General features: G+C 34.7%; 2 protein-coding genes across 2 annotated transcripts in view; both read right to left on the bottom strand.

Moving 5' to 3' along the window:
• LOC126878062 (uncharacterized) overlaps positions 1-6,051 on the bottom strand; it is a 246,413-nt gene extending 240,362 nt beyond the window's left edge. Inside the window, exons 1-2 of the mRNA XM_050640482.1 lie at positions 5,733-6,051; positions 1,399-1,963 (exon numbers count right to left, since the gene is read on the bottom strand). Of these exons, the coding sequence (XP_050496439.1) occupies positions 1,399-1,963; positions 5,733-6,034 (867 nt within the window). The 5' untranslated portion in view covers positions 6,035-6,051. The remainder of the gene's footprint in view (positions 1-1,398; positions 1,964-5,732) is intronic.
• A 377-nt stretch (positions 6,052-6,428) lies between these two features.
• LOC126878060 (von Willebrand factor A domain-containing protein 8) lies at positions 6,429-19,523 on the bottom strand. Its single transcript, XM_050640466.1, has 19 exons — positions 19,154-19,523; positions 18,994-19,077; positions 18,490-18,911; positions 18,252-18,416; positions 13,096-13,254; positions 12,775-13,011; positions 12,491-12,703; positions 12,245-12,405; positions 11,898-12,180; positions 11,112-11,810; positions 10,363-10,743; positions 10,107-10,258; positions 9,506-9,935; positions 8,683-9,437; positions 8,295-8,605; positions 7,975-8,226; positions 7,395-7,789; positions 7,083-7,321; positions 6,429-6,999 (listed from the first exon to the last, which is right to left on the bottom strand). The coding sequence occupies exons 1-19, from the start codon at positions 19,260-19,262 to the stop codon at positions 6,882-6,884; spliced, it is 5,565 nt and encodes a 1,854-aa protein (XP_050496423.1). The 5' UTR covers positions 19,263-19,523; the 3' UTR covers positions 6,429-6,881.

Raw genomic sequence — 19,523 nt, 5'->3', positions numbered from 1 at the left:
GCTAAGTGAAATACCATAGCAATCCCTGCTGCATTCAAAGCGCTCAAACTTAAAGCTGTTCCCAAAGTAGAACTCGTTGTCGCTCTACTGCCTTCTGCAGAGCTCTCATGCAAGTGAACTGGTCCGGGTTTTCATTTAATAAAGCTACTTCGGTTAACAAAGATTTCAGTTGTTTGGCCTGGTATCACGATTCGCAAACATACGATGCAGCTTCAATACGATACTTCTAAATTGGCTCGTTAAACTTTAACGATAATTAACGTGATCGTATTTGAAACATTCGTTCGGGCTTGTAATGAATATTGAAGATTCGAAATAAAGTATCGCATATTATAGAATTTTTTGATCAATGCGTAATTGTTTTAACGATTTAATCAACACGAAGTTAAAAGTTCGATACGAACAAAAGCATAGACATTTACCGTGATACTATAATAGCTCGTGTTCCGTGAATAACAATGGATATCTATTATGCACATTCAAACAACTACATTTCAATTCCACGTATCTGGAAACAAAAAAATTACGCTATTGCGTTCATTATAAATGCAAGAAAGCATTTCCGCGTTGAAGAATAAAACATACGAATAATTGGAGTGAGTTAACGTCGCTCCCTCTCGTTTAAAAAATACTTCAAACCGTAGCAACCATTTAAAATAACAGTTTCGTTATGCATATCCAAGCGCATTCTGAGAAAGCACGAAACTTGCTCCACGTTTTTTCTCCAATATAACGCCTAAATAAAATGAAATAATACTTCAAACTTCTATTATCAAAAGAAGTCACACAGAGAAATATCTGTGATTCTATTATCACAAACATTAAACTAATTCGAAAAAAGATCAATATTCTAACTATTATCTAACAATAACTATAACGTCGTCATCCTAAGAACGCCAACGTGGGTCATTTAAACTTCATATCCCACCAACTAATGAAAATAATTCATGCAGCAAGTGAAAATTCACAAACTCATTAACGCTAGAACTAACTGTAAACAATTTCTAATGTGTATCTACGTAAATATACGAAAATTATAACAATCAACGCTGTACGATAAAAATAATCAATCATATTTCTATCTCTCTAAAAGATAACATTGATTTCTTCATAAATATAAATTTATTCACCCTTAATTATCTTATCAAACTACACGAGCAACGTTACTTTTAAGCAAATTTTATTACCACGCAGGAATGAAAATAGTTTCCCTTCGTTTACTTATTTATTGCTATAAAATAAATATTCTTCGCTCATGATAAAGCTGATTTATAATTTCCGCCAGTCAAGGATTAACTCCGAAACGATTGAAATAAAATTTTGTATCTTACTCGTACCTCAAAGGTATATATTTGATATATTAGTTCCAGACTTAAGGGAATCGTAAAGCAGACTCACCTGTTTCCGCAACGGAGTCGCGCACTCGTCCTTGCTCCTCTCGAACCGCTCAAACTTGAAGCTGTTGCTTCTGTAGAGTTCGTTGTCGCTTTGCTGCCTCCTGCAGAGCCGTCGCGTGAGTGCACGCGGCCTGCAGGGCGCACATTCGGTAGCGAGACCCCAATGCAGGTGCAGCATCGCGAGTTCCGCGGTACACCTGGCCATGGCGCAACCGGCGCGCCTCACGCGGCACTTAACACGCTTTATCCGTCCCTCGTGCTGTGGCTTATGGCTGCACGGTTGCGTGCCACTTCCACTGCAATCGCACGTGCGACGCGACCGGCGTTGCCTGACTGTGTGCGAGCATGGCTTTGCTTCCTCGCCGCACTCGCACTCGCCGCCGCCTGTGTGAGTGCAGTTTATTCTTTCGGCGCACTCGCACGGCTGCTGCTGCTGTTGCTGTTGCTGCTGTTGGTTTGGCTGGCTCGCTTGAGAAAAAGTGGGTGAAGAGGATTGAACTGGCAGTCGGTGCCGCGTACCACCATTTCCTGCTGAGTGTCGACAAGGTCGTTCTGGACAGTCGCATCTGTGCAACATGCAACGAATGTGATATCGAATTAGACAAGAATATTTTACGCTGAAAGAGGTTGGAATTGATGGACGCAATGTTTATGCATTTAAAGCGTTAAAATATACAGAATGGACACGATATGCAAAAATGTATATCGGGTAATCAAGAAAGTTCTGCCGCCTCTCGTATGATGGGGAAGAACGATGCAAAAATATGGAAAAATATGGTTTTTTGGTACTAAAATGGTTACTTTTATTTTCATGAGTGCATTGTTTATATTTTTGAACTTTTTTGGGTCTTAAAAAAATGATTTATATATATTATTAAATCATTTTACATGCTTGTTCTTGGCCTGTTTTGTGAGGTAACTAATAACGTTTTGTTGTCCTCGTACACGCTGTTGTTGAAGGATTTTGGAAAGTTTACAAAGGACGTTGATTTCGAGAAAAGATAAAATTAATCTTTGGAGATTCTGAGATACGAAGATACCAATGAAGTTTTTAAGAAGAAAATCAATATTCTGAGTAATTAACATTTAGTAAAACAGATTGCAAACTATAAACGGTGAAACTTGGATCTTGTGAATTTCTCGCGACTATGTGAAGCGACAAGGCTCCAATATTAGAGAACAGCGTACCATCTTCAAGGACATTAAATCCTGATATCAGCAATATTCTGGTACACCGCCAGAACAGGTTAAAGAGGTATAACTTCCAATAGAAATGCTCTTATGGTATGCTGTATAAACTATTAAAATAGAGTTTTATGAAAGCTCTAACTCAAAACAAGACTAGTATATAGATCGCATCTATAAATGTGAAAATTACTTGTATTAAATCCAAAACTCTTTCATGATCTTTCTCATCTCATCTTACACTCTTCAATACGGAAGCGTAGTTATTATACAATTCGGTTATTTACGATCAAAATCAAATTCTATGAATCAAATTCCACCTTCACAGAATGGAGGTAAATGCCATTGACACCGTGACCTATATATTGATCTTTATATGACCCTACGCATGAACGTGGCGCCATTTATTATTATTGAACTGTACGATCAGCATTCCTACAGATTTCTTTGAATTTAACTGACTTTAACTTTTCTTACTCGACTTTGACTAAATTCTACCGATGTTTCGGCTATTTTTACAACGTTCGAATCATATTGTACCAAGATATATTATATCCTGCTGAATCCTGTTGGCTTTTAATGCTTTCTGTCATGTCCAGTCGATTCATACTACCCTAGATAAGTCCTACCAAATGCTATTGGCTTTGCCTGTAATCACAGCTATGCTCTGCCAGATCCTGATGATATCTATTGCGACGTAGACCGATTTGATCGAGTGTTATCTGCTTCTGGTCGAATTTAAAGTCGTCTTCCCGTGTTCGATACAACTTTTGCTATAAAGATATAAATAAATATAAATATAAATATCCTTCGCTTAAACGGAAACAGTATTTGTTCGTATATGATTTATTTTGATAAATTAAATAATATGAAAAACGAAGAAAATAATGGAATAAGTTTGTTAATTTGCTTTTCGTTTCTCTGGCACTCGAGAAAAGTTAGAAATATCGTGTTAAATGAATAAAGTTATTGTTAATTGGATAGAGTTAGTAGGTCTGGATAAAGCAGTTCGCACAACGTTGATAAATCTTACATTGGAAACTATGAAACTACATTTGTACCTCATTACAACTTGCTTAATTACATGCCCGTGGCTATGCTGAAAACTATGTACGTACATGTTTAAACGATTTTCAGAAGGAGATTGTATTTATCCAATTTATATTTGTATCTTATATTTTATTGTTATAATACTTGGTTGTATTGAAAATTATTATTACGTTGATAGTCCTTACGATAGAAATGTAATATTATTAATTTGTTAAAAGAAAATGAGATTCATTAAACTAAAATATATGAAATTTCTCTTCAAATGGTTTACGAGTAATTTTGAGGAACAAAGGGAAAAAAGAAATTGTGAAGGATAATCCGCAAACAATATGATAAGCTGTGATCTTTCATTTTTAGACAGGATCATAATAAACCAAAATGACACGCTGAAACGTGCAATATTTAAAGACCATGCACAAGCAAAATTATTCAAAGCGATATATAAAAAAATTAAATCACAAGTAAACCTAGTGTTCTTTTTAAGACTTTAAATTTCAAACTTCACAAACGATTTATTAACAATTTACAAACGATATTCTGATAAATTGGTGGTAAGTATCACTTATTAAAGACTTCCTCGTATAAACCAGAAGTTAAATTAATAAAATATTTACCTTGAAAACTAATTAAGAAATACGATGGAAGCTATACAAAATTACGTTCGTAAGACCAATGTTGATTGGTTTCAACGTAAAACGTATTATTAAAACTTTATTGCTAAAATGATTCAATCATATTTGACATTGATAAAAGCAAAGCAAATTTTAGATCATTAATGCATTTCACTTTCTTGGCTCATAAAAAAGCACGCTTTTGCTCATCGATTTTTCACTTTAATGGTTCTAACACGAAAATAAAAATACCTATGTAATTACTAACTCGAATATCATGTAGTTGAAACGTATCCTGACAACTATGCTATAAAATAAACATTGTCGACATCAACGATGTTTCCATACAATCATATTACAGAGAGTCAAAGAAATAAAAGTAAATGTTATGAATACGACATGTACATTTAGACGTAGCACAGTGACAGTGTTTATTTTACGAAATAAAATATCCACATCTTAATAATTTATTCATTTTAATTTGCGAATAAATGTGCATTCTATTTTCCAATGCTTGACACAAATATTAGTTATTAATTATAGGCAGATAGCATATATGTATTTCAATTATCGTTATAATATTACTCTAATAAATCTTATTATTAATCTATATGATATATTTAATGTATCAAAAATTCTATTACTATCCAATAAAATTATCTTGTATCTGTCTTTTAGCAAAAAGTTTCTGACAAAAGTTCCTTCTAATATAATATTACCGATCCTGTTTCGAAATAAATAGAGAAATACGAGATTGAAACTATTATGCACTTCTTGAGCAACCTGTAGAATACGAACCTACAATGCAATAACGTTCGGTTTATGTATTTCTTCCTCGAAGTAGCCATTCGATCAGTCCATAACCTTACATTTATTTGGTATAATAAAATCACATGATGGTGATTCGACTAGTCAAACCTCTCCCCCTCTACTTTACTACGATGCATCGCGGAATCTCCTTGGTAACCTTCCCATTGTTAACCTTACCATAGTCTTCGAAATTTTGTATTGTAATTTCGCCTTCATTTCAACCTTTTATGTTGAGGAAATATTTTAAGAAAAACTTTAGTCTAACAATAGAATTGGGACGAAAAATTATATATATCAAATAACCATTCCTTCGTATTTTCATCAAACTTTGGAAATTCTTTTCATCAAACTTAAGAAACATTTTATCAACAAGATAAGACGATTCGATTGCGAACTACTCAAAGAAAATAGGACTAAGTAGACACATTACCCTGACTCTACAAAAGGATGTCAACTTCACCATATTCGCGCCGCAACGAGCCTCGTTTACGGATTCGCAAATACGATCAGCACACGGTTACTTTGACCTTCGTCCCTTGCACCCCTTTAATTCATAATGGTTCGCAACGTGTACACAACATACACTGTCGCGCCAAATATTGGACGGTAACGGAAAAAGAAGGAACGACAAATTTCGGAGGTTATCGAGAAAAACAGGCAATGACAGATGTTTATTTACCTTCGAATACGTCGAACAGCCGATGTACGTGGTACATGCGGACAAGGTTGCGATTCCGGTGGACAGTCACAGTTGCCAACCGCGGGTCGGGTACGACGAACCCTAATCAGTACCGGATGTACCGGACATGGCTGCACTTGACAACCGCACACGATCGTTTGCGGTCCACCGCGAGATTTTCGACCGCCTCCTCGTTTCGCGCGTTGGTCCACGTGCAGCTGACAAGGCTGCACAGGGCAACCACAGCGAGCTGTGGCACCGCGACGCCCGGCACCTTGTACACGTCTCCACACCCGCTCCATTCAACGACCGGCGTGCGACTAATAAATGCACGCCCCACACCACTCGACACTCTCGATTCGCTTCGGCTGTGTTCGGCCAACTTCGACTCGCAACGTCACCCCCATTTTTCCCTAACCCTCACCATCACGCATCGAGTCCTGACTCCTAGCGATGCGCGAGCACCAAACCTCCCCCTACACGATATAGTTCTTCGATAAACACGTGGAATAAATTCAGCGTGTGTAACATATAATATCTTTTTTCAAAGTGTAAAGTGCAATGTTTCTTGACTGGTTTGGAGATGATTTTGGCTCATTTCGCGGACTGCTCGGTAAGATATTTTGTTTTTTGTATAAGAGCATTTTTGTATTATTTTGAAGTGTTAATCATAAAATAAATTGGTTGTGACGTATATGGGATAAATAGATTTATATTAATTGTATTTATGGGCAAATTGAATGAAAATGTAAAGATACGTTTTTGAATATTTCGAGTGTTTTCGGTTAATTTCGGTAAGATTCGATGTTCTATTGTTACTAGATAGTCAAATGCAATGAATAGAATGATACCAATATTTGCAAAAGTATTGCATGTTTTAAATTAGTAAATATTTTAAAGTAATTATAATAAGAAAAATAATACAAAATATGGTAGAATTAATTAATTAGTGCTAATTATTAGTACTAATTTTAATGTAAAAATAAATTATTTTGATAAAAATAATTCTATTACATATGTATATGTAAAAAATTAATAATAATACCAAATACGTATATATTACAATACATTTCTTAGCTATTAACGATTTGTATCCTTATAAATATTTATTTAAAGATTGATAACAAAGTATATTACATCAGCGATACATCAACCGGATCTTGTAGTACTTAACAAAGAAGCAGCAAATATTTGTTGCAAGATTCGAGGTATATCCTTGAGATCCATACAGACAAACGCACGTCCCGAGGCTATCTTCTTGGTTAAACTTAAAATTAAAAATATACATTTTTATCTGTAGTTTTTTACAAAGTATTCAAACATTTTACGAATATCAAACAATATACTTACTAAAAAGCTTGATCGCCTAAAGAACCAATAAATATAGCAAATGCATTAACATCTGCATTCGATGTAAGAATTTTTGTAAATAGCTCGGGACGAATACCATAACGTTCAAAATTGGCGTCCGACAGTACAACAACGATACATTCATCGGCGTCTTCTTTCGCTAGATTCGCGATCGCATGTTGAGTCGCCTCTAAAGTATTATCGCCAGACATGCAAAATTGTGAGTGTGCATGCATCGTCTAAAAAAAATTATATCGTTCGTAATACCGCACCTCACGTTTAATTGGAACAATGTTTTTTAGCTACTATTACCTTTATTACTTCCAATCTACGCTTATTATTAGCCGGCGGTTGAGTATGCTTTACAAAAACAATATTATAGTCATCACCGGAATGGCCAACGATATCGTACTGAAACTTCCCTTCGTACCCACTAAACGCCTCCATTACCATAACACAAGCTTCCATTTCTCTATCAAGACGTCCATCATAACCATTAAACCTATACATGCTACCAGAAACGTCCACTACTAATTTTAAACGCTTCGGTTTTGTCGGAGGAGTGCCGAGCTCGGGTTCTTTCTCCGCCCTTCTTCGGTAAATTGTTCTTTCCCCTGTTAATCCTTCGATTAATTTAGTATCGTCTAGCTCACCGGAAGTTTGGTGCCTGCACCATTGACGTTCTTTACTTTTTGCCTGTAGACTATCTGTAAAACGTAATTGAAGCATTTTAACTTTATTAACATAAAATAAATATTTCATAGTTATAAATTATTTCTTCCAAGCATAAATATTTAATTCGAATGACGCATTAAAGTTTATCAGATATCTGATACATCCTTAATTAGTCTAGAAATGTATACTGATATAGCAATATGCGGATAATATTAACCTATTATAGTTCTTAACGCTTTAACTTGCTTCTGGACAGCGTCACTGAATTGGGAATAAAGATTATGATCATATTCGCTCATATTAATTTCTCTTAGTCGTTGCTGAAAGGCTTTAAGACCCATTTCTCTCGCTGCCTTTTTAATATGTTCTGGTACCGCGTTCTTTTCTTCGTCGCTAAGTTGATGCACCGTATGGCCAGCATCTAAGCGATAAGGTCCACCTTTTCCACCAAGACCAGCTGTGTCCCTTCCTGAAATTTTCATTGTATATTTTATATTGCATCATCGTTTGTTGTGTTTAGTACATCACACACCATACCTCCGGTTCCTCCTGCCCATGTATTGCCTCCAACGTGCGGTTCGTTTTTGTCATCGATTTTACCATGTTTTGGGCCACTAACATCCAAGCCAGAATACCTTTCTTTCGTCATTTGCAAATTTTCATTACCGTCTTCCAACATTCTTCTCCAAGCTCCAAGTGATTTTTCAATATTCGCTAGTGACGTCTCCCAAAGGCGAACGCAACCACCTGCATCTACCGTTACAAGATCCTGATTTGATTTAAGAGCAATATACAAGTTCTGCTTGTTTGGATACAAAAATTGAGTCATATGCGATACGGTGGATAGTCTAAAGATATAAATAATACGGTTAATAAGTACATATTTAATAATTATTGGACATTAAATTTAATCACATATACTTACTCTGGTACAGGTATATATCGTAGCTTCTGATTTACGATATCAACAATTTCTATATAAGCAACGACCCCTAAATTTGCTCCAGTGTTTGGAAGAATATCATTAGGAACTTCACGAGCTGTAACCGTTCTAATAATTTGCCCATTATCCATAAAAACAGGGGGCGCGGAGCTTCTGCTCTGTTTTGGTCTTGGCCAAGTATGTAGTTCGTTAAAACTATCTAGATCAGGAAATCCAACAGCAATAGTGGCATAGTTATTGTTAGATACTAGCAATCTATTTGGAGAATCTATTTTCTGTTTCAGTGCTGCACTAAGTAGATTGCTGTTCAAGTTGCTGTCAGTGCAACTGAGAAATAAATCATTTTCAAAATTATTTTTACTAGATTCTTCTACTTGTTGTAAAACATTTGGACACGGTGACGATTCTACAGATTTCTTGAGAATATATTTGTTTTGATTTCTACCTTGAATCAACCACCTTTTTTCTGATGGAAGTAAAACTGATTCTATTTCAAACGGTAAATTCACTATATAGAAACACATGCGATTTAAATCGACCACTTCTATCTTGTTAGAATTATAGACATAGAAAACGATTTGATTATGGGATTTTATCAAATCCGTCTTCATTTTTCGGTGAAAACTTGTATTTCTCAAGGCATTTGATATTTTATCCGATGCCATATCGAAGAAAGATAATATTTCTACCTTCTGAACGAATCCTTCGCCTAAATTCACTATTAAAAGAACATTGCTCTGGAAACAAACATTTTGTACAATACGCTATAATAAAAAGAAATTCATTTGATATAAAAATTACTTACTGTTTCTTCGTAGACTAAAACGTTTTGATTTTTATCACTTGCCATTGTGAATCGAAGTCTATTGCTTCTTTCAGAATTTATTAATCCATGTAACGTAGTTTCCTGAACTTTATCTGATTCTTGAGTCATGCTATAGATCTTTAATGGATTCGTAGCAAGGACATTAATTACGTCATCCTTTCCATCGGCTTTTGTACCTTTAATAACTGACAGACCTGCGACTACGGCGGTGTCACTAATTGGAATGGTCCAATAACTTTGTAATTCAGTAAATAAAGCTGATCTGGCTTCAACGCGATCTAAAGATAAAATCTTTTGACTTAAACTTATCGGTGGTTTTAACTTAATATATTTTTCCTGCACGCGTAGCACGTCCTGCTTATTAGAAAAATTCCAGGTAGCACTAATTTTGCTTTCCGGCAAAGATATTCTGCAAAGGAAAAGGAAAAAGAAATATTAAACGTTGTATTCTTTCTATGTTTTATTCTTGTTCTAAATACGTGTATATTATTCAAAAATAAAAATACATGTTAAACATATAACTTTCATTTGCCCGAGGTAAAAACTATTCTAACGGAATTCTTTTTATTAAATATCTTACTCTTTCGCTAACGAAATATTAGTAGAACTTGTTCCAATGGGAATCCCATGTTCGTGTAATACAGATACTAAAGTATCAAAAGTTTCCTCGCTATATCGATCGAAATCGAATACATTTCGCACCACCTTAGATAACGGTTCTTGTGGGAATTTCTGAAAAAGTAAATAAAAAAATTCGCCAATGAACGAAACATCACAGATTGAATAAAGCTTTGGATCGAGGCTCACATAAATAATAAACAATGATAAAAGCTCACCTCTAAATGCTTTACAATATTAACAACTTCCCGAGTCGAATATGGATAAGAAACTAATCCTTGATCAGCCATATTTCGCAATTTTCCAAAAGCTTTTACCAATTTAAATATTATTTGTTCGTCTACATTCGGACCGTAACGTTTCAAAAGTTGAATTTCATTTTCAACGCTTGGATTATCGACCGTATGCGTACTGAATAGATCACCCAGTGCCCCAAAGAAATCATTTCCCAAGAATGGAAAACCGGGTCTGTTTGCTAATATTATCATTTTAAAATCTGGATGAAGCAGTATTTTATTCGAATTTTCTTCATCGGAACTTAGAGAAGATACTATGCGTCTTCCGTCTGATAATATCATTTCACCAGATTCGACTAAAGTCTGGAACCAGAAAGATCATAGAAAATGAAATTGTACGCATTAAATCTTAAGACTAATCTTAAGACTTTGAGAAAACTTATGATGGCATTAAAGTTCCGTAATCTTACTGGCTAAAGTTTCATAATTCAGGAACCATAATTTGGTGCAGCTATAAAGTGTCCGGGCGATAAAAAATGTACTATTTCTTAGTCTCCAAAATATTAAATATAGAAATTGAAAGATTAAATCTAAACATTGTTACAGAGATCGTCTAAATTAAATTATTCGGAAATTATAAACCAGATTCATTAGCTATACACGTCTCTTTTATGTGGGCTACTAATTTCTATGATAACACATCCGATATAACTTAGTTTGCACGTACATACCTTTAAAATACACGTAACATGGGTTGGAGCTTTGTCTGCTTCATCAACGACGAGCACGTGTCCCAATTTAACAGCTTGCACGAGTGGCGAGTCTTCGTACACAACTTTTCCATCCCTAACCATTGGTTGAAGAGTCAAAGTTTGAACAGTAGTGTCCCTGTGTAGTTGTATATATTCACGCGGCCTATTTAGAAGTTGTAACAATCGATCGACGATTTTATTTTTGCCGACACCCTGGTTTCCAACTAGCAACAGATTCTGTCCCAAACTAAAGTCTTGCAGTAGATTCTCCAATAGCGCAACGTGTTGCGGCACATCGTAAAATAAAACATCAGGTACTTTTGTCAAAGCTGTCGTGTTGTATCGTTCGGTAACCGTATTACCAATTTTTACGGTATTCCCATTAATTTGACACTTGATGTTCTGGTCTACCGTATTTTTCGTTGCAACGATATCTACGCTATTGCAGCAATCGTCCAGTGCTTGTTTCGCTATCGTTGGTAAGAAACGAGCCAGACAAGAGCGTTGCACTGCGCTATAAGCATCGTCAGTTTGGAACTTGTGCATCCTTTCTGCTATCCTCAGAAGCTGTCTCGTACTGAGAAAGCTAGCTAAGGACTGTAAAGTTGGATCGCTGGAGGATCGCAGTACGTGTGCCAATTCCAGAATGTTTAATAACGCCGTGGAAGGTTCCCCGTACTAAAAACAACGTAAGACATCATTTGGCATACATGGAAGCGTCTCTGTCAAATGTTAAAAGAAACGAACGAAAATGATAATAAATACCTTTGATCGAACGATATGGAGCTCCTCTGACTTGGTGAGCGGTCTCATCTCGTGAAAAAGGAACAAACTGAGCAGCTCTGAATTCAACCATTGCCTCGAAGACGTGTTAAGCATCGGTGATTCTGCTAAAGCTATAATTCGAAACGATGGATGAATACGCAGCACACCTGATTCTTGCAGTTCTGCGTCGGATTTATTGTACTTCTCCTTTATCTCGTCGTAACGATCTGCTCTGATGAGTCTTTTACCGTCGTGCAGCTGTAACTCTCGATCGTGAACCAATCTAAAAATAAATAAAACGAATAAAAGAACATTTGGAGAGCTTAAAATGTTTAAAGACAATGTACCTATGTACAATAGCTAGAGTGCTAGGATCGATTCTGTTAATTCCATCCAGTATAGCCAATTTTCCATGCAAAGCTGCATCGACTAGCGGAGAATTTTTCCAAACCGTATCACCATTGGACAATGTTGTCCGTTGTTGTATCAAGTCTCTAGATGTCATATCCTAAGAAGATATTTCAATTGTTTCAAATAAATTGCATGTTTATTTAAAATTAATTTAGAAATGTGTACGAATATGTGACACTTGCCTGATATAATACGACAGGCTCGACTTCGTACCCCAATAAATTAGCTAACGTTTGTACAGTTATTGATTTCCCACATCCCTTTGGACCGATCAAACAAATATCAGAAACAACATGCGATTCCAACAAACTTATCAATAAATTATTCTGATAACTCGTTTCTACGTATTTACTTTCTTGTGCTCTTTCATTAATCTTTTTCGTGCCGCAAGGAACCTATTTAAAACATACGATTGAGATATGATGTGCAAATTTATAAATTCTTCTTTCTTAACAAGTCTACTCACGTTCAACCCTATTTCTCCAGAAGGATGCTTTATACTGACATTCACTGAATTGTCTTCTTCATTTTTCCTATCTACATTTACATATTTTGAAATCATACCGTCGTGCATCGTTGGTTTCGGTATATTAAAAGTTTCGAGGATGCTTTCGACGGCCGATTGACCCTCCTTAGCCAAAAATAGCTTATACGGATAACATCTGTAAAATATATCGTACACCGACAGGTATGGACACTTATCCTGCGGTTTACACACAAATTAACAAATAATACATTAAGTAAATCAAAATTCAGAATAAAGAAGAATTTAGGATAAACAATTTACCAGTATAATAGCAACCGATGTCAAATTATCGAGAGGAAAATCCGGAAGACCTAAGGACACAGCCTCTTGTGTAACGAAAGCGTGCGAGCACGATAATAGTTGCTTTAATTTCACAATGTCAGCGTGCGTAACTAGATTTTTTAATGTGTTCAATTGCTCCTAAAAATTGCAAAAATGTTCAAACAAATTTCTCGAAAAATTCTCTAAATACTGTTTTAGCTTGATATTCTAATCAATTTTTTTCTTTTACATGATGTAAGAAAATCTGTTTAGACTTTTTCTTGCGTGTCAATGCTGACAATGAGTGTACGAAGCATACTGTTTACGATGACTTTAACTCTCAAACAGAAGTTAATAATTCACGCTGCTTCGAATACCTCATAGTGAGCAAAGTTATGGTTACACTACTTCCGCGAGGTATTCGCATTATTTCCATTTGCCAGAGAACCGCATATCCTGCATAATTGTGAACAAGTCCGCGTACGGAATGTTACACCACAATTTGTTTGAAACAGTCCACGCGAGTGATTAGCACCAAGAGAGCTTTCCAGTGCGCGCCAAGTACGATAATAACTACCACTCGGCACGAAACTCTCTAGATAGCTTACAGATTTCTATCGAAAAGTTTCAATTGGACTACATTCTCAGACCTATCGGTGCGATTATCGCGGTTTCCGGGAAAATACGATTCCTTTAACAATCCTCGGAATAGATCTAGCGAAAAAAGCTGAAACTACCTTGATATCAATTCAACTTCCATCAAACCTTTCTTATATCCCCATTTTCGTTAAGAACAAAGAAACAGCTCTTGAAAGATTTCATTATTGCTACTGTATTGATACTTAAAAAGTTTAGAAGATTTTAATTTTCAAAAATTTAGAAAGTACATACATGATAGATTACACGATTGTTTTTTTTAAATACTTTGTATTAATTATCAATACCTTGAGATTTTGATATGTCAGAAACAACCATATAAACTTCCGTATATCGTACATTTTTGTATTGTTATTATGAACATTTACAAATACCATAGAAACAGCCCGTTATGATCATAGAATGACTACCTTATCATAGATTGTTTCTACTTGTTCGTAACGACATTAAAAGCAAATTCTCGTGATATTACATTGTATTAATTAGCGATTATTATATTAATTTTCGTAAAATTGTAATAAATGATATCACGAAAATGTTCCTTTAGTGGATGGCAAATAGAAATAATCTACGTTAAGCAGCCATTCTATAGTCATACAGAATCATTTCTATGGTACTTGTAAACGTACGTAGAAAAAGCAATTACTTTCTTACAAATGAAAAAGTTGGATATATTTCGAACGAATCGTTACCGAGTATGCGTTCATTACAAGGTTCTTTTTGTCTCTTTCGATAGAACTTAAAGTTTCTATTAATGAACACAGATCACGATTGCATGTTAAATTGCATTATTACTTGGCGTTTGATGTCACTTCCAATAACTCATGAAACGAATGCAATTTAAAGGAACTGCTGCAGTGTTGAATAACTGCAAACTTTTTTTACAAAAGTTATATTCTGAGATAAGATCGACACTGTTCATTCCTTTGTAAATAACGATACATGTCTCTGATGTAAGTGACAAACTTTCGGAAACTTCTTAAAATACTCTGACCGATTATGACATCAATGTCTTGTTCGAAACTGCAATCACGCGATTTATAGCCTCCAATAAATCATTGAGGTTCAATGCAGAGTTCATAAATCATGTACTATTACGCAATAATCGGCAGTTCTCTACCTTAACTATGTAAAATATTCAACCCTTACAAAAATGTCACAATTATGCAATATAAACCATACCATACCATGATTTATTATTCAATTATTCCCAATAATTTTCATCGTTCTTTTTAAACTAAATCTTTAAGACTACATCGCAAATATAGGTTTAAGAAAGAATCCTATAAATTCGTTTATGTAAATTCATAAATGGAGCATTGAGAATAAAATTAAATACATATGTAACTCGTTAAAACTAAGTATATATGTAATTTCAGCAAAGTAATTCGCTGTTAAAAAGAGACATGAGCACAGAATATTCAGTGCACAACTGATTTCATTATGTTACCCGAGTCTGATTTGGAAAAAATAAATTTCTCTACTTCTGTATGATTAATACAGTTTCTTGGAAGAAATTAATATTATGAAGTCACATTTAAAAGAAGTAGTGTTTTGCTCTCAACTTTTGAAATAACAATACTAACTTTCAACTAGGTACCAGGTACCAAAACTACTTTCAACCTACGTTAGACGGTTATGTTTTAAAGCAAAACAGATCTTTCACGTGTAAACTTATTGGTTCGTAAATAGCACTGCATAATGCAAAATTTTAGTAAGTATTATTGGAAGCTCTGTCGTCTCGTCACGAAGAAACGCCCTAAGGTAGTTAAATACCCCTTAATTATATTTGACTTTTTATGTGACCCTTACCACGAATATTATTTACTTTGTCCAATTTGCAAACAATACTAAACGACGCTAAAGCGTGTAAGGTTCTTTGGTCGCGACGTCTCGTGCCGGCACCATTACCAACTGCTCCTTCACGCGCAGGATAATGGGTGTCGAATTGACTCTCGATAAAACCGGATTTATTCCGACGCCGCGACGTATTGAATTTCAGTAGGAAGTTGTGAACAGGGATGAAACAGGGATGATACATGGCGATGCACAAGTATTAACGAATAAAGGCCCGCTATACAAATGGGGAAACACATTTCCGCGAATAATCGAGCTAACGTGTAGAAATTAATTGTCGTTGTACGTATCGCATGCAATTGATGTAACGAAATAATGCATTATAATCGAATAAATAAAAGTAATACGAGTGTTTATAAAAGAATTAAAAATAATTCAGTTATATGCTGTTAATAAGTATACGTATGAATAATGGATAATTACCTTTAGATGATGTAAGTACTTGTATTAAACTTGTTGGGATTTTTAATAAAATTCTATCACTACAAACAGTATATTATATCACTTATGATAAATGTTGTAATAGTTGATTAATTTATATAGTTTATAAGATTCCTGTTTAAGATAGTCTTGCAGCAAAAGATGATATTAATTTTAAGAAACATTATGTTATGGAGATCTGATGTAAATTAGACAGTTGCTAATATGCATGTAATGATATGACTGATTAAATACTGTTTTTAGTCTTCTACCAATGATTCTTGCGAGGATGTGTGAAACTCTTTGCAAGCGAGACTCGGTATCACTACGTGTAACTTTAATCGGCTAGGAGGACACCATATCGCCGATGATGCTTTTTCTTTCATTTCATTTTTCGATTCATCTCCGTCAGACTTTGGAAACGCTTTTGCACTATTTAACTTTTCGTTCAATTCTTGAAACTGTTCCCTCGTATTCTTTATCTTGGGCAACCGACTTTGCGTCATTTTATTTTCTTCCTTTTTAAGGCGTTCTGAATTACGCTCTCTAGGTAATTTGTTGTTTCTCATCGTTATTCGTTCTCTATCTTCGAAAGGATCACGTTTCAAACGGGGAAGTCTCCTCTTGGTAGCACTCCATTTTTGTTCCTCCTCGTCAGATGGCCTTTCCGCAAAGTGGTCTTCAAAATCGTTCTTGAAATTTTGCGTTTTCCCAGACAAATCCAACCACTGGAGGACCCTTTCGAATAATGGGTTCCAAAAAGTATCGGATGTTCCCTCCGTTTGTCCACATTCTGTTATATTCAGTTTAAAATCTGGCTCCGACTCTGATGTTCTTCTTTCACAAATGTCACTTTTAAGAATTTCTTTGTCGATGAAAAATACTGGGTCTTCTTTCATTGCTTTATGACAGCGATACTTCTTTTTAAATTTTCTATTATTATTTAGGATAGATTCTAAGATACTAGTATCGGACGTACTAGTCGAAATTCTGGAACAAGGAGGTGCGGATAGTTTGCGATATATCTGAGAAGTTTCTTTGGCTTCTGAAAGACCGTTGCTAACTACCATCTGCAAGTTTGTGAAACAATTGTTCAGTCGATCCAGCCTCGATTCCAACTGTTGATACTCCGTTGAGTAACTTTTATTCCTCGATACACGTGAACGTCGACGTGATTTGGAATGGATCAATGGATCATCGGGTGATAGGATCGCGTGTCGAATACCGTCCACCCAGATAGTACGAACGGATATTGGTCTTTCTGATGACGACCATATTGCTGGCATTGTTCAATTATAATTTACTTATTAACTTATTAATTTATCAATAATATACAAGAAAGAAATACGTCAGAAATTCCAAATTATTTTTTAAAATATAATTAATATATATAGTATTAACACGAGCAATTTGCATTAAATGATGTTACGTTTCTCTTTTACTTATATAATATTAATATTTTCTAATTTGCCATATTTCTTATTCTTATAATTTTTAGATACAAAAAGACGTTTAGTATTATCTTGTTTCTCAATCTTGTACGTATCTTGATTATTGATAATTCTTCCTATATTCAGTAACAACGCGTGTTGAACTTGTGATTCGACCGAATTTCGACGTATTGACTCCCAGTTAAACAGGAGGACAAACAAGGTTCCACTGTTCTCGCGACACGCGATCTAAACTACGATGACTGTGACCATAGCGCAGCTACGAACAGTTTATATAGGAAGGAAACCGGCTCCGGAAGGGATGGCCGACTGGAGGGGTTTGTGCGACCTCCGCACCCCATACCTAACGATACGACGCTACATAAATCAAGTAAAACTTTAGCAAATTACACGCGCCACGATCTTCTCTGAGCCGCGCCAGTAATTACTGAGCGTTGTCACATAAAACCTATAACTCACGAACTTCTAAATCTCTATATTGCTAATAAGTACTATAAATATGTATACTCAGAAGGAGTTGCGTTGTATAATTTTATAATTTTATATATATATATATATAATTTTCACTGAACTTATTGAATAAATTATTAAATGTAAAAATTCTGCACAATATATTGCATAATGCACTTATTATGTTTTTTTGATGAGGTGAACAGTAATTTTATATTATAATTTAATCGTAAAATTCTTTTTATATCATTTTTAATATTAGTAAAATTATTTTAAGTGAAATTATGTAGGATACCTGATTTATTAAACAAACATACTCACTTCAAAACTTGGAGGTGGAATATGTCTGGCTTGAAACCTAGATCTAAGAGGAGGATCAAGCGGATGGCCAGGATATCTTGGTGCTGGCATACCCAGTGCAATAACTCTAAAGTCTTCGCTAACTCTAACTAGTCTCCAATTATCCAATTCCTCCTGGCTGTATGTCTAAAAAAGTACACATTTACTAAATCCATTAATCAGTAATAACAAATCAATGTACGTATACAGATATTAATACCTTGAGTAACTTATCATAACGTGTTGCAGGGACAAGAAATCTCCCATCCTCTAAATGCATTTCACGGTTTTCCAATAAATTATTCAGAACAGGAAGAACATTTCTTTCAGCTTTCTCTACACCTTCAATAATCAGAATCCTTCCATTTGTTGCAGCCCTTACAGCACTTTGATCATGATAATAAGCAGTGCCACTTCTTATTTCTCTCCGCTGTTTTAGATCTGCTTCTGTTGTATCCCTTGAAAGTGCTATAAATTCTACTTCACGGTCTGTGAATTCGAGAAAAGCAAGAGCTAATTTTCTACGTCTAGTCCCTGGACCTCCAATTAAAAAAATATCTTGAGATAAAACATCCTTTTGAAGCATCCATTTTAAATGCCTTAATGTAGATGTATCCTCATTTTGAATAGACAGATTTAACACTGTTTGCATAAAAATCACTGTTATAATGCTTTCCTTCAGGAACAAAATAAGTAATGTAAGGAAAATACTTATTTAACTCACAGTATTTTCTAGGCACATACTCAGGCTTTTGTGGTGCTTTCACTGTTTTTGAAACTTGGCCAATACTAACAATCATATTATTATCTAAAGTTAAAATGAAATAATTAAACTACAATGATATCGCCATATCACAAGTAATTGATCTTTCAATTTATTCTACCTGATTTGCAACGTGTAAATAATAAAAGGTTAGAACGAAATACTTTAGATCTCGTTAAAACTTTATGATTAGTTGACATGCGATGAAAATGACATAAAACGTATAACATTGTCTTATTTTAATTTATTTCACATTACAGTTTAAAAAGAATTATAGAAAAGATATTCTTTTTCGTAAAAACATATACGTATACTTATAACGGTATATATACATATGTATATAGATTATGATTGTATAATGAACTGATTACCGTGATCAAAGTTTGATACAAGTTGATACAAAAATGAATACAATAAAATACTTCATAATACTATTCTTCTCAATACTTTTATATTGTAATATATATTTCAAATAAACAAGAAAGTTAAAT

This window comes from Bombus huntii, chromosome 2, assembly GCF_024542735.1.
Source record: "Bombus huntii isolate Logan2020A chromosome 2, iyBomHunt1.1, whole genome shotgun sequence".
NCBI classification, from domain to species: domain Eukaryota; kingdom Metazoa; phylum Arthropoda; class Insecta; order Hymenoptera; family Apidae; genus Bombus; species Bombus huntii.
Note: the sequence above shows the minus strand (reverse complement) of the source record. Positions and strands in the feature narration are given on the sequence as shown.